Source organism: Tamandua tetradactyla, chromosome 12 (assembly GCF_023851605.1).
Source record: "Tamandua tetradactyla isolate mTamTet1 chromosome 12, mTamTet1.pri, whole genome shotgun sequence".
NCBI classification, from domain to species: Eukaryota; Metazoa; Chordata; class Mammalia; order Pilosa; family Myrmecophagidae; genus Tamandua; species Tamandua tetradactyla.
Window position 1 is genome coordinate 81,325,876 of NC_135338.1, and position 15,579 is coordinate 81,341,454.

The 15,579-nt window shown below is 36.6% G+C and overlaps 1 protein-coding gene across 1 annotated transcript in view; it reads left to right on the plus strand.

Moving 5' to 3' along the window:
* The window catches only part of MCEE (methylmalonyl-CoA epimerase), a 53,967-nt gene extending 40,503 nt beyond the window's left edge, over window positions 1–13,464 (plus strand). Inside the window, exon 3 of the mRNA XM_077124009.1 lies at window positions 13,020–13,464. Coding sequence (XP_076980124.1) covers window positions 13,020–13,172 — 153 coding nt within the window. The 3' untranslated portion in view covers window positions 13,173–13,464. The remainder of the gene's footprint in view (window positions 1–13,019) is intronic.
* The last annotated feature ends 2,115 nt before the right edge of the window (window positions 13,465–15,579 follow it).

Genomic DNA, 15,579 nt, shown 5'->3' on the forward strand with positions numbered 1-15,579 from the left:
AATCTATTTGAGGTGGTTAAGATTTCCATATGTTAATTGTAAAAATACTTGTATCTTCATATTTTCCTGAAACCAAGAAAATATTTAGTAACGTAGTTCATTACTATAGCAGTGCAGATATTTGTTAGAACTTTCTACTTGATCTTTTGAGAACATTCACAGTTTTGACAGCTGATCAAATGGTGTCTAAGTTAGTGTTTAATACTTAGAACTTAAGAACTTTGCTATCTGAATTTGTAGATTTTTCCTTGTTGCCTTGATTTTAAATTGGTTTATGAAACTTCCTGTGCAAACACAGGTTTTACAATGATTATATGGACACTTATTTAAATATGCCTATGGTTAAGCTAAGATATCCATTTTTGGTGGTTCTAAGTGTATTGTTTGTTTTCTTAAATGAAGAAATAAAAAAAAAAAATGCTGTGATGGTTAAGGTCATGTGTCAGCTTGGTCAGGTAAGCCCTGGCCTGATTGTTACTCTGAAAATATTTCATGGGTTTAAACAGTCAGTAAGTTGATTACATCTAAGGCTGATTGCATCTACAGTCAACTAAAGAGATTGTTTTTAACAATGAAACAAGTATTGTCTAACCACTTGAAGGCCTTAAAAGGAGAACTGATCATGTCAATTTACAGAATGAAGAATTTCTGTCTCTACTTCAGGCAGCCATCTATTCCCAGGGAATTAATCAAAAACCTTATCATAGTTCCCAACTTGCAGCCTGCTATATGGAATTTTGACTTGCCCATCCCCACATTTACATGAGCCAATTCCTATAATAAAGCTCATAATGTTATTACATTATTATATATCATCCCCAGAACCCTACTAATACAGATTTCGTACCAGGAGTGGATCTTGAGAAATAGAATCTTAAGGTTGAGATTTCTGAATTAATTCTAGGGAATTTGGAATTGCTTCTCTATTCTGATTAGATTCAAAGGCAATAATGACTATTTCCAATGAAGAAGATGGCATTGATCCTCTGTGGCATAAATTGGCAATAGAGATACACAAAATATCACCATGGTTACTGCTACTCAGATGCTTTCCAGAGGCAAGTTGAGATTGTATTTGACACTCTTAACAGTTTTGTGGACTTAAAAAGTATAGTAATATTGGGTAGTTGTCCCTAAATATGCTGGATATAATTGTTAAAGAAAGGAGTGAACTCAAAGCTTCAAATTCCTAGCTTAAGCACAGAATGAAGGACATGGCAGTTTAAGGATGGGCCCTGAAACAAACTCTTATTCATGTAACTGCAGACTTCAGACTCCTGAAAACCAGACCCAGCGTTTCATTGTATGCACTACTGAGTTGCCAGGTAAATTGAATCCAAACATTGTAGGGTATCTGCTACTAAAGTGAGGGCACTGATTGGAAAGAAATGGGGTCCTGAAAATTGGAACAGATCATATGTGTTGATAATTATCAGTGAAGACATTGAAACATTAGATTCTGCTGAGTGTTCTTTGCCAAATAAACCTGTAATGCTCTGCCATTGTACCTCCAGCATGCCCTGGATTAGCCATCTAACCTCTACCTGAAGAGATTAACCCTGCTGTGTCTGATAAACCTATAACTACCTCCCCTGAAAAAATGGCTCTCATACCTCTGTCTGAAGAGATTAATCTTGTTGTACTGGCTTGAAGGGATTTATGCACCCTAGAAAAGCCATGTTTTAATCCTGATCCAGTCTTGTGGGAGCAGCTGTTTCTGTTAATTCCTTTTCAATAGTATGGTTGGAAACTTGATAGGTTATCTCCGTGGAGATGTGACACACCCACTGAGTATTAACTTGATTAGCTAGAGATGGTGACTCCATCCACAGCAGGTGGGTCTTAATTAGTTTACTAGAATCCTTTACAAGAGGAAACATTTTGGAGAGAGTCCCCTTTTTAGAACAATGAGAGAGCCATCAGGCAGAGTCCACCAGCCTGTGACCCTTGGAGATGAAGAAGGAGAACACCCTTGTGGGAGCTTCATGAAACAAGAAGCCTGGAGAGGAAGCTAGCAGACATCGCCATGTTCACCATGTGCCTTTCCGGTTGAGAGAGAAACCCTGAACTTAACATTGGCCTTTCTTGAGTGAAGGTAACGTCTTCTTGGTGTCTTAATTTGGACATTTTTATAGACTTGCTTTAATTGGGACATTTTCATGGCCTTAGAACTATAAACTAGCAACTTACTAAATTCCCTTTTTTAAAAGCCATTCTGCTTTTGGTATATTGCATTCTGGCAGCTAGCAAACTAGAACGTTTTGTTAAACCAAATGAAATGCACTGGATTGCCCTGTGGTAGTTGGCATGCAAGACACTTCTAGTTCGTCTCTCAACCCATCCCAACACATCTCTTTTCTCCTGGACCTATAACTAGACTGAAGTCTCAACAGGCTCCAAAAGTTAAAGTACAAAGTGTGACCCATGAGCAAGAATTCTATACTCCAAAAGTACTGCATGATATTTCCAATTAACATAGAGAGAATCAATAGAATATGTCTGGAAATGGATATTCAGGTATGATATATGATGGATTGGAGCAAAAAGTTGGATCAGGCTGAATTTATTAATATGGGTTCACAAAGCAGATAGTCTGGATTTAGTATTGTAGCCTGAAGGGTTAGAAAGGGCTCCAACAGTTTGTTGGGGTGGTTGGCTGAAGCATGGACCAAATGGTGGCCTACATTGCCTAAAGTCAAAATACCAAAACTTCCCTGGTATAATGTAGATGAAGGGATCCAAGAGTTTAGAGAGATTTATCATGCAAGTCCTGCTTCCCACTCTAGGAATGTCCCTAGGGTACACTTTTCACTAGGCCTGTGAGGAAAAATTTTTGAGACTAACTGCATCATCTCTTGAAGAGCTCTGTGATTGATCTTCCCTGTAGCTCAGATATTACTGTGGGAACTGTTGTCATTGAACTTGGATCCTTAAACACAGCAAGAATGATCAGATCTCAGGTTAACAGAAGCCATGTGGCAGCACTTAACAAAAAACAAGGTGGGCATGGCTACCATAATGGACAGCAGAGTCAAAGCAGTAATCAGAATATTCTGACTTGCAGAGACCTATGGTATTGGTCAGTAAATCATGTGGTACCAAAAAGTGAAATAGATAGTCTGTCTACTGAATTCTTATTTGATCTGTACGGACAGAAGAGTTACAGTTTAAATGAAAAAAGTCTGTCTTGATGAACAAAAACAGAGATTCATAACCCTTCAATCAATTCCCAGACTTGAGACAATTTAAGAGCCCCTTGAGTGAAGGGAAGGACCTCAATATACTGCCAGTAATTTATATTGTTAATTTTCCTCCCAGCTTTCCCCCAGGAGGCCTGAGGCCTTTTCCCAGGAAAACTGTGTTGGAGAAAGGGAAATGATCAGATATTTTGGGATTATTAAACACTAGATCGAAGGTGACATTAATTCCAAGAGGCCCAAAATGCAACTGTGGTCCACCAGTCAGAGTAGGGTTTATTTAGATCGGGTGACCAGTAGAGTTGTAGCTCAGTTCCATCTCACATTGAGTCCAGTGGGTCCCTGGACTCATTCTGTGGTTATTTTCCTAGTCCCAGAATGCAAAATTGAGATGGACATATTCAACAACTGGCAGACTCCCCATATTAGTTACCTAACTAGTAGATTGAAGGCTGTTATGGTAAAAAAGGGCAAGTGGAAGACATTAGAACTGCCTCTGTCTAGCAAAATAGTAAATCAAAAGAAATACCACATCCCTAGAGGGCTGTTATAAATTAGTGGCACCATCAAGGACTTGGATTCAGGAGTCATGATTCCCACCACATATCCATCCAGTTCTCCTATTTGGCCTGTGCAGAAAACAGTTGGGTCTTGGAGGATGACAGTGAATTATGGTAAACTTAACCAGGTGACGACTCCAATTATAGCTGCTGTTCCCAGTGTGGTATCATTGCTTAAGCAAGTCATAGCATTCCCTGGTACCATATATGCAGCTTTTGAACTGGCACATACTTTTTTCTCACTTCCTCTTAGTAAGAACACTTGAGCAAATCAAAATGTCCCTCAGTTGCAGGTATGCAACTGTTGACCTGGCACATAGTTTTTTCTCAATTCCTCTTAGTAAGGACCAGCAGAAATAGTTTGCTTTCAGGTGACCTGGGATACCCCTTTACTGTCCTACCTCTGGAATAGATGAACTATCCAGCCGTATGACATAATCTAGTCCACAGGGATCTTGCTCATCTCCTTTCCACAAGATAGCACACTGGTCCATTATATTGATGATATCATGTTGGTTGGACCTAGTGAGCAAGAAGTAGCAATTACGATAGATTTATTGATAAGGCATTTGTTTGTCAGAGGGTGGGAGATAAATTTGACAAAAATACAGGGGCCTTCCACCTTAGTAAAATTTCTTGTGTCTAGTGGTATGGAGCATGTTGAGATAATCCCTTCTAAGGTGAAGGGTAAGTTGTTGTATTTGGCCCCTCCTACAACCAGAAAAGGGGCACGATGCCTAGTTGACCGCTTTTAGATTGTGGAGAGAACTTATTCCTCATTAGGGTGTGCTACTCCAGCCCATTTACCAGGTGATCCAAAAGCTGCTAGTTTTGAGTGAGGACTGGAACAAGTGGAGGCTCTGCAACAGGTCCACGTTGCTCTGCCTCTTGTGGTATGTGATCCAGCAGATCCAATAATGCTGGAAGAAATAGGAATTCTGTCTTCAGTCTTTGACAGGCACCTGTAGTAGACACACAGGGCAGGCCCTTAGAATTTTGGAGGAAAGCCCTGCCATCTTCTGTAGATAACTACACTCCTTTTGAGAAACAGTTTTTGTCCTGCTATTGTGCATTAATAGAAACCAAAAGCTTAACCATGGGCCACTAAATTACCATGAGACCTTAGGTGCCCATCATGAACTGGGTGTTGTCTGACCTACCAAACCATAAAAGTTAGGTGTGCACAGCAGCACTCCATCATCAAATGGAAGTAGTATATCCAGTATAGGGCTTGAGCAGGTCCTGAACGCATAAGTAACAAGAGGAAGTGGCCCCAATGTCCATGGCCCCCACTCCTGCTGTGTTTTCTTTCCAAGTTCACAGCTATGGTCTCTTAGGGAGTTCCTTATGATCAGTTGATGAGGGAAGAGAAAACTTGAGCCTGGCTTACTGACCACCTGGAACTGGACAGCTGCAACATTATAGCCCCTTTCTGGGACATCCCTGAAGGACAGTGGTGAAGGGAAATCCTCCCAGTTGGCAGAACTTCGAACAATGTACCTGTTTGTTCATTTTGCTTGTAAAGAGAAATGGTGGCTGCTGGTATGTTTGTAAACTGACTCATGGGCTGTGCCAATGTTTGGCTTGATGGTCGGGGACTAAGAAGGAACATGGTTGCAACATTGGTTACAAAGAGGTCTGTGGGAGAAATATGTAGAAACACCTTTCCAAGGGGGGCAAAAAATGTGAAGATGTTTGTGTCCTGTGTGATTCCTCTCCAGAAGGTAACTTTGGCAGAGTACATTTTAATAATCAAGTGAATGTGATGACCTATTCTATGGATATCAATCGGGCTCTCTCCCCAACACTCCTGACATTGCTCAGTGGGCTCATGAACAAAGGGGCCATCATGGTAGGGATGAAGTTATGCAAGGGCTCAGTAATATGGACTTCCACTCACCGAGGCCATCTTGTCTATAGCCACTGCTGAGCGAGTGCCTAGTCTGCCAGCAGAAAAGACTAACACAGTCCCTTAAGGTGTCTCATAGTACTACCATGTCTTGTGATTAGTCAATGGAAAAACTGAGACAACCCAATCCAGGCAGAATTAATGGCCCAGAAACTGCAGAAATGAAGATTTGGGTAATCCTACCAGGCCAAGAACCAAGTACCTCCACAAGGTACTTGTGGAGGTTTAAGGGAATATGGAAAAGGTAGTAGAACAAGATAGTTATAAATATTAGCTATGACCATGTGTCCAGTTATGCAAATGAGGACTTTAATGGTTATGAATATTTCTTCCTTGTTATGTATATGTTTATAAATCAACTATCTTTTTTCTCCCCTGTCTTATCCCTTTAGCATATAACATAAGTTGTTTTAACTTTATACCCTAATATTAAGTTATTAGATGTGAAGTGGATATTGCACAAGGACTTACCGCCTCTTCTGTGGAAAAAGTTTATTTCCGATTGTACATAGGAGAGTTGAGTATTATTAGGCAGAAATATGACTTACTGTTTTTAGTTAGAGATTAAATATGGTTTAAGGAGATGTGTATGCCAAGTTGATACTGTGGACTGTGATGATTAAGTTCATGTGCCATCTTGGCTAGAGTATGGTGTCTAGTTGTTTGGTCAAGCAAGCCCTGGTCTGATTGTTACTCTGAGGATACTTTGTGGATTGAAGTCATCAGTAAGTTGATTGTATCTAAGGCAGATTACAACTACATCTACTAAGGAGATTACCTTTAATAGTAAGGCAAGTCTCATCCAATCATGGATGGCCTTAAGAAGAGAAGTGATTTCTGCCATCAGAAAGAAGAATTTCCATCTCTACTTCAGCTAGCCAGCTTCTCTTGGGCAAGAAGGCACTTGTGTCTCTAAATCACCCCTGCTTCTACCCCTGCCCAGTACAGGATTGAAACAGGATGCTGGCTGCCTTTTCTCCTGGATGGGTTGAAACTATAGCTGTCTTCAGAGCAGGACCCAGATTTTCAAATTAGCTAATCAAAAGCCATGGTCAGTGCTCAGCTATCCCTCCTCCCCCCATTCTTGAGGAAGAGCTGTCCTTCAGCAAATTGTTCTTACATTCCTAAGAAGGCACTGTGACTTTAAATTCCCCCCACCTGAGGCGCTGCAGTATTCTCAGCTCTGCTACTCTGCTGCTTTTACCCAATGAGGGATTTGAAGGTGTTATGTTCCCCAGAAAAGGCATGGTTTAATTCTGATTCAATCTTGTGGGGGCAGCTGTTTCTTTTAATCTTGATTCATCACTGTAGGGTGGAAACATTTGATGAGATTATCTCCACAGATATGTGGTGTGGCCTTTTGATTAGATGGAGATGTGACTCCACCCTCTCAAGTTGGCTCTTGATTAGTCTACTGGAGTCCTTTAAAACAGGAAGCATTTTGAAGAAAGTGCAGTGCAGATGCAGATGCTTGGAGAACAGTTACTTCAGAGAAAGGATGTTTAGAGATGCACAGAGAGAGAAGATGCATAGACGCGGGCAGAGGCCAGCAGACATCACCATGTGCCTTCTTCCCATGAGATGCTAAGCAAGTCCAAACCCAGAATTGTGTCCCAGAGGAACTGAGTGAAGGTCCACAGATGCTTAGAGAGGAAACTACTGGTGTCAGAAGCTGGAAGCAGCGAACCAGGAACAAGGACCAGCAGACACCAGCTATGCACATATTTTCCCAGCTGAGAGAAGTGTTCCAGACAACATCAGCCTTTCTTAAATGAAGGTAACCTCTTGGTGCCTTAATTTGTATACTTTCACTTCCTTAGAACTGTAAACTTGTAACTTACTAAATTCCCTTTGTAAAAGCTGTTCCATTTCTGGTATATTGCATTCTTTCAGCTTTAGCATACTAATACAAGGGGGAAATGACTATGAAATGATAATTAGTGACAGTACATTTTGATTTACATGATACTACTCTAACCAACCCAGACCCCATTCTATTTGTAGATGGTTCTTACACTAAAAATTTGATGGGAAATTCCAGGTGGGTTATGTGTTTACCACCCAAAATGAATTGATCAAACAGAGACAACTTCCATAGTTTTCTTCTGACCAACAGGCTGAACTCTCTAGTCTTACCCAAACTTGTCTCTTATCTAAAGGAAAAACTGTTACCATTTACATTGACAGAAGATAAGCTTTTAGGTGATTTCATGATTATGGCATGCTATAGAAACAAAAGGGGTCCTTACTACTGTTGGTATGCCGATCAAAAAATGGAGAACAAGAGTTCTAAAATAGAATTTTTAGAACAGAGTTTAGAAGAACTTAGAAAATTGAAAATGTACTTTATCCATATGTGATCTATACTTCTATAAATAAACATGCAATACTAATGTTTCTGTATGTATTATGTAATAATATATGTATGCATACATTTTGGTGGTATACAAATGATTTTCAATAAAACATCAGGAAGTCCACATCTTTAAAAAAAAGTGGGTGGGTGGGTGGGTAGGAAGGATAGAAAAAGGGATATGGCAATTGTGTAAAATGTTAAAACTGGTTGATGTGGGTATTGTGGGAGGGGTGGGGTTGGAGTATGTTAGAGTTCTTTGTATGGGATTTGAATGTATTCAAAGCAAAAGGTTTTTTTTTAATTCCAGTATAAGTATAAGGGGTTGCAAAAAGCCAAAACCATCCTGAAAATGAACAAAGTTGGAGGATGTATACTTTCTGATTTCAAAACTTACTACAAAGCGACAGTAAACAAAACTATGTTACTGACACAAGAACAGACATATAGAAGAATGGAATTACCTTGAGAGTTCATAAATAAACCCTTAGAATTATGGCCAATCAGTTTTTGACAAGGATGCCAAGTCTACTTAGTGAGGAAAGAATAGTTTTTTCAACATGTGGTACTTTGAGAACTGGCTAGCCATATGCAAAAGAATGAAGATGGAGCCCTACCATACATCATATACAAAAATTAACTTAAAATGGGTCAAAGACCAAAATATAAAACCAAAACTAAAAACCACCTAGAAGAAAACAGAAACACCTTCAGGACCATGTGTCAAGCACTGGTTTCTTAGATTTTGTACCAAAAGCATGGGCAGGTGAAATAAATAGATAAAACTTCACTGAAATTGAAAACTTTAAGACTCCATCATGAACATAAAAAAACAACCTTCAGAATGAGAGAAGATATTTGGAAATTATATATCTGATAAGGGTTTAATAGCCACAATATATAAAGGACTGCTACAACTCAACAACAAAAAGCTTAACAATCCAATTAAAACTGGGAAAATGACTTGAAGATACACAAATAGCTAATGTGCACATAAAAAGATGCTCAACATCACTAGCCATCAGGGAAATGTAGATCAAACCTGTGATGAGATACCATTTCACATCCACTAACTAGCATGGCTACTATTATAAAAATGGGGGAAAAAGTGTTAGAGAAGATTTTGAGAAATAGGAACACTCATACATTGTTGCTGAGAACATAAAATTGTACAACTACTATGCAAAAGAGTTTAGCAGTTGCTCAGTAAATTAAATATAAAATTACTATATGTTCCAGCAACCCCACTTCTAAGTATGTACCCCAAATAATTGAAAGCAGGGACTCAAAGGATATTTGCGCACCAAGGTTCACAGTGGCATTATTCACAATTACTGAAAGGTGGAAGCAACCCAAGTGTCTATTAACAGATGGATGGATAAACAAAATGGATGGATGGAATATACATACAGTAGATATTATTTGACTTGTAAAAAAAATGTATGTGACATTATGAATGAACCTTGAAGACACCATGTGTAGTGCAGTAAGCCAGACACAAAGGACAAATGCCCTATGATCTCTTTATATGAAATAAGCAAAATATACAAATTCATAAAGTCAGGAACTGGAACACAGGTTCTGAGTACAGGTGGGGAATGGGTAGTTGATGTTTAATTGGCACAGGTCTCTGTTTAGGATGATGGCAATTGAGGCATAACTTGATGAAAGTAATCAACACTTACGAATTTTAGATTTGAGAGTGGACAAAATGGGAAATTTTATGTTGTGTATAAGTTACTAGGAAAAAAAAACATGTAGGATTGTACCAGACAAAGAGTGAACCCTAATGTAAACTGTGAACTATGGTTAATAATATAGTTATAATGTTTCATCAGTTGTAAGAGAGGCACCACCACACTAATGCAAAATGATAATAGGGAAAACTATTTGTTAAGGGGGACTTTTGGGGGACGCTCTACTCTTTGCATGACTTTTCTGTAATCCTACAACTCCCCTAAAAAAGAGAATATAGAATCTAAAAATTTTTAAGAACTTTTTTAAAAAGGGAAACTTTTAAATGGTTTGAAAATTATGAAACTAATAATTTGATTGGATTAAGCAGTGGCTTTTAAATTTAATGTAATTTAAATTTAATTTAAAATTCCTTTATTGAAATCATTGTCCTAGTATTTGTTCTTAATTGTCAAGGTTATGCCAGTCTTCTGAACTGGGTTGGAGACTATTTTTGTTTCCTACCTGCTGGTAGAAATACCATACAATCATTTGCTTAATACAGGAATTGACTGACTCGGGTCTGAGAGATTAGAAGACTTCCTTCTTCCTAAGGTTGGTGTCTTCTGGCTGGCTGGCAGTCTTTGGGGTTCCGTGGCTTTTCTGTCAGATGGCCATGCACAAGACAGCACGTATCCTTCTCTTTCCACATTGTGTTGACTTGCAGCTTCTGTGTCCAGTTTCCATTCTTATTATTAGGACTGCAGCCTCATTGGATTACAGCATCCTCATTCAGTTTGGGTACACCTGAACTAATAACATCTTCACAGGTCCTGTTTACAGATGGTTTTTATACCCACAGGATCAGGTCTGGGTACCTGAACATGCCTTTTGTGGGGACACGATTTATTCCCCAATAGGAGTGTTCCCACTTTTTCACTGTATAATTTGAAGTACTTATTTCTAGATAGTTTGCTAGATCTTGTTTTTTGAAGCTATCTGGTCCTGGGGTGTTTGGTCAAGGAAGATTTTGGACTACTGATTCAATTTTCTTAATATTTATAGGAGTTTTCAAGGCATTTTTTTCCTATTTCAGTTCATTTTAATAAGCCATATTTTTCTAAGAATTTGGTAATTTCACATACTTTCAAATTCATTGATAGAATATTGTTTATAATATCCTTTTTAATATTTAAAAATGTTTATTGCACACGAATTATAGGCAAAGCATTGTTGTAGAATATGTGTAGAACACCAAAGTGAATTTGTTGTCAGCTCAGTTGTAGGTAATACATTGTTTTTCTCTGAGAACTCTTAAAATTTTCTCTGTATCCTTGATGGTATTCAGTTTCGCTGTCATTTTTTACAGGTATTGATTTATCTTTATCCTGCTTGAGTCTCAAGTAGACTTTTAGTTTGAGTACTCATATCCTTTTTCAACTGTGGAAAATTATGAATTATTATCTCTTTAAATATTGCTGCTGACACTCTATCTTTTCTTCTTGAATTTCAACTTTGTTGGAACATTTCAATCTGTGTCCCATATCTTTTTATTTTGCTTTCATATTTTTCATATTTTTAAACTCCACCAGTCCCCAGGTTTACCACCAGCCCTCAAACTGATTACCATGTTCTCCTTTGTTCAAATGAACAAAACAGAGGAGACCAGTTAAGCATCTACCAGGAAGAAAAGTCTAGGGTCCCTTCTTTATAACCTAAATGTCTATTAGTTGGGGAATGATTAGGTCAACTTTTCTATTTCTGTACAGTACTTATAGTAGTTTAAAAAGAATGTAAACATACTGAATGAAAAAATGCTGATATATTAAGTAAAATGACATATATGCATAATGTATACAGAGGATGATGACATATATATTAGATACATATGTAATAATTGTAAATATATTTTAAGAGGCTTGGAAGAACATAATATCAAACTTAGGACCATAGTTACCTCTGGGTGGGGGGGGGAAGTGGTATTAAGTAATAGTCAAGGGGTGTGTATCTTTATTTTATGTTTGAATTTTCATGCACTGTATGATTTTTAAACTATTTTAAAATGGAGAGACTTTGAATTTAGAGCAACATTGGGAAAATAGAAAAAGGTCAAATTCAATAGAATAAAATTCATTATATTCAGATAGAAAAAGGTAAGCCTTCAGGAGGAAAATCCTATTCTTAAGAAGATGAGAATGGGCCAGCTGTAGTATTAGATAAGAAGAAACGAGCCAGGATCATAGTCTGAGGATGAATTTGATTTAGCTGCTAAATCAAACCTATAGTATAGGTTTAAAAACACAACAACACTATAACATACAAGGAAAATGTACAATGAATGAGGAAATCATAGTTCATCTATAGTAATATCTAGTATGTTTATCATTCACTTGACCACTTTTATAATCCTTGGCTCTTTTAAAATAAGATTGTAAAAATATTAGCATACATTAAATCTATATATTGAGTGCGTTGGTGTTAATTATTTATTTTTTTAATGTTTTGAATAAAATTAACTCCTTAAACTCCGTGTTGTTTTAAGACTGCTTCAGAATGTGGGGATTCATGTCATCTTTTATGTCCATTTACTAGATTCTCAGTCTAAGAAGTGATTTTGCAATATAGAGGAGATCGTTTCCTCCATTAAGCACACAGAGACATATTTTCTCCTTTCCTAGTCTGCAGTAAATATGAAGCATATAGAAATGCTTTAGAAGAAAGTTGTGAAGTTAAAAAATTTTGCTTGTGGGTGTTAGAGGTTAACATTTTGATGACAGGTTAATAGTGATTTTTATTTAATATGAAGTTTTAATCTTAAAGGTGATAATTAGATGGTTGGGGAGGAAGAGATTTTGAGATCAGAGGAGCACTCATATTTGTTGAATACTTACTATGTGCTAAGGGCTTCTCATCTGTTACCTCATTTTATTCTTTAGGCAATTTATCCAGTAAACCTCATGAGGAATCCAAGGCTTTGAACAAAAACCAGTTTGCCCAGTGTCACCAATTAATATTGCTAGAAGAAAGTATTATAAAATGTAGAATACATGATTTAGATTATAAGGGGAAATGTATACTAAATAGTAAACAATTTTAAACTTTGCAATTGCTAACTTAGGAAATTTTAGCAACTTTTTTTCACTCTGGAAAGTTTAGGCTTATTTTTTGTGCTACTTTAAGAATGATCCTGCCCAGTGGCAGAGGAGATAAACTTAATGAGCAAACAAACTCAAAGTTTCTTCAAAGAAACTTCAAAGTACATAAGATAATATAGCTCAGTATTTTCAAGATCTCAAATGTGTTTTTATTTATTTCCTTTTCTCAAGGTGGATAATATAAATGCAGCCATGATGGACTTGAAAAAAAAGAAGATCCATATTCTAAGTGAAGAGGTCAAAATAGGAGCACATGGAAAACCAGTGATCTTTCTTCATCCTAAAGACTGTGATGGCGTTCTTGTGGAATTGGAGCAAGCTTGACTTATATTTGTCGGAAAATAAATTAATAGATCTGAAAAGTCCTTAGAAAGTACTATCAAAATATACTATAGCATTGAATCCTGGAATGCTGTCATTACTTAAATGTTCAAATCTAAAATATGAATGACAGAAAGATTATTAATGAATCAGTCAATAAATGTGTGTATATTACATGTATATTTGTTAATCACTGAACTTTTCCTCTGATTTGGAAAAACCTTGATTACTATATTCTTAGGGAACATTCTTTTAAAAATTATATTCATAGAAATAAATTATTCCTGTTCTGAAATGTGGTAATTGAATACAGTATATCAGCTGTGTGAAAGGCATGTGTATGTATGTGTGGTGGTGGGATAGGTAAACAAATTTTAAAAGAACAGCTAACAATCAAATATTTAGAACAAAGCTGTTTTTCAGGTTGTTTGGGGCCAGCTTTTCTAGACTGAACTGTTTAAGGTTTAAGGAGTTTGGCCTCAAAATTTTTGTAGTTCTAGAAAACTGATTTTTATGTATACCTTAGGGGCAAGGTGTTTTGGGGTCTAGTGCTGGATATATGAATACGTAGTTTTGTGGAAAACTTAATGCTTATCTGATGGGTACGTAAATACACAAATTACTTTTTAAATAAGTAGACATGGAGAGGGCAGTCAATTTGTAGTTATCTATTACTTAGGCACTAGAACATTCCTAGGGGAATGTCTAAAATGAATACAAGCCTACTACCAAGAAGTTTAGTACATTTTGGAAAAGTGCAATGTGAAGTGAATATAAATACTTACAAAAGAACATATGCGTGAATCAAAAAAAAAAAGGGAAAGGGATATAGATCCCAGAGGATGAGCAAAGAGGCATATCAGGATTTTTGTCAGACTCCCAAATATAATAGAAGAGATGAGAAGCAAATATCATTTGGATATCACAAATATACAGATGCTTGGAATATATAATGCATGAGGTAGTGTTAACTAGGTGAATCTGTGAACATCTAAAATTTGTGGATGATTGGATATTGAGTAAATGTAAATTTGTAGACACTGAGTTTGTTTTTATGGAAGACAAGTATAACTTATCCTTGTCATTTAAAAAGTAAAAACAAAATTTATAACAATGATATAGTTCTCAGTGTGTGTAGTGGTAATATTTAGGGCAATTGTATTATAAAGGCAGGCGCATAGAGGGACCTAAATGGTGGTGAAATATCTACATTCCACTTGACCACTTGAGGTAAAATGATACTAATGTACTGCAATAACAAAAAATGATGCAAAGAGATATACTAAAAACCATAGAAAAATAAAAATAGAATACTAAAGAAAGTTTAAGTAACCCACAGGAAAGTGGAAACAGGAACAAGCAAAAAACAATAAAATGATAGACATACGTCCTGACATATCAATAATTGCATTAAATATAAATGATCTAAACACGCCAATTAAAAGAGTTTGGAAGAATACTATCTACAAGAAATTCACTTTTAAATATAAGATATAGGCCTCTTAATAGGTAAAAGGAAAGAGTTATATTTTGCAAACAATAATCAAAAGAAAGCCAGAGGGTGGGCCACAGTGGCTTAGCAGGCAGAGTTCTCGCCTGCCATGCCAGAGACCCAGGTTTGATTTCTGGTGCCTGCCCATGCAAAAAAAAACACATAAAAATGAAGCCAGAGTGACTATATTAATATCAAAGTTGAATTCAGAACTAAAGAAAATGCTAGGAATAAAGACAGACATTGCATAATGATAAAAAGATAAAAGTACAAGAAGATGTAGCAATCTTAAATGTTTGTGCCCAAAATATGAGTTGCTATATATATAGCAAGAATTGCCAGAACTTAAAGGAGAAATAGAGAAATTGACTATTACAACTGGATACTTAACACTTCTATCAGTAATGGATAGACTCACCTGACAAAAAGTCAATAATTATACAGAAGAACTGAAATTTACCATCATCCACTACCAAGTACACATTGAAAAGATTCAGACATGCGTGGGACATTCAGCAAGATAAAGCATAGTTTGGTCATAAAGCAAACCTTAGAACATTTAGAATAAATGAAATCATCTAAAGTATTTTCTGTGACCACAATGGAATCAAACCTGAAATCAATCACAAAAAGATATAGGAAAACTTCCAAACACTTGGAAATTATCAACACACTTCTAAACAATCCATCATGGAAGAGGAAGTCTCAAGGACAATAAAAAATATTGGTCTAAATGAAAATAAAAAGAATTTTTCACAAAAGTCACCTGTTTTAAAACTAACAAATTCATAATTTAATAAAATTTTGCTTTCATAAGTAGAATAAAATTTAGCAACAACATATGCAAAATAGTATGTGTAGTAGGTATTATTTTACCACAGCATTTGTCCACCATTTCCTCTCTACCAGGTTTCTGAT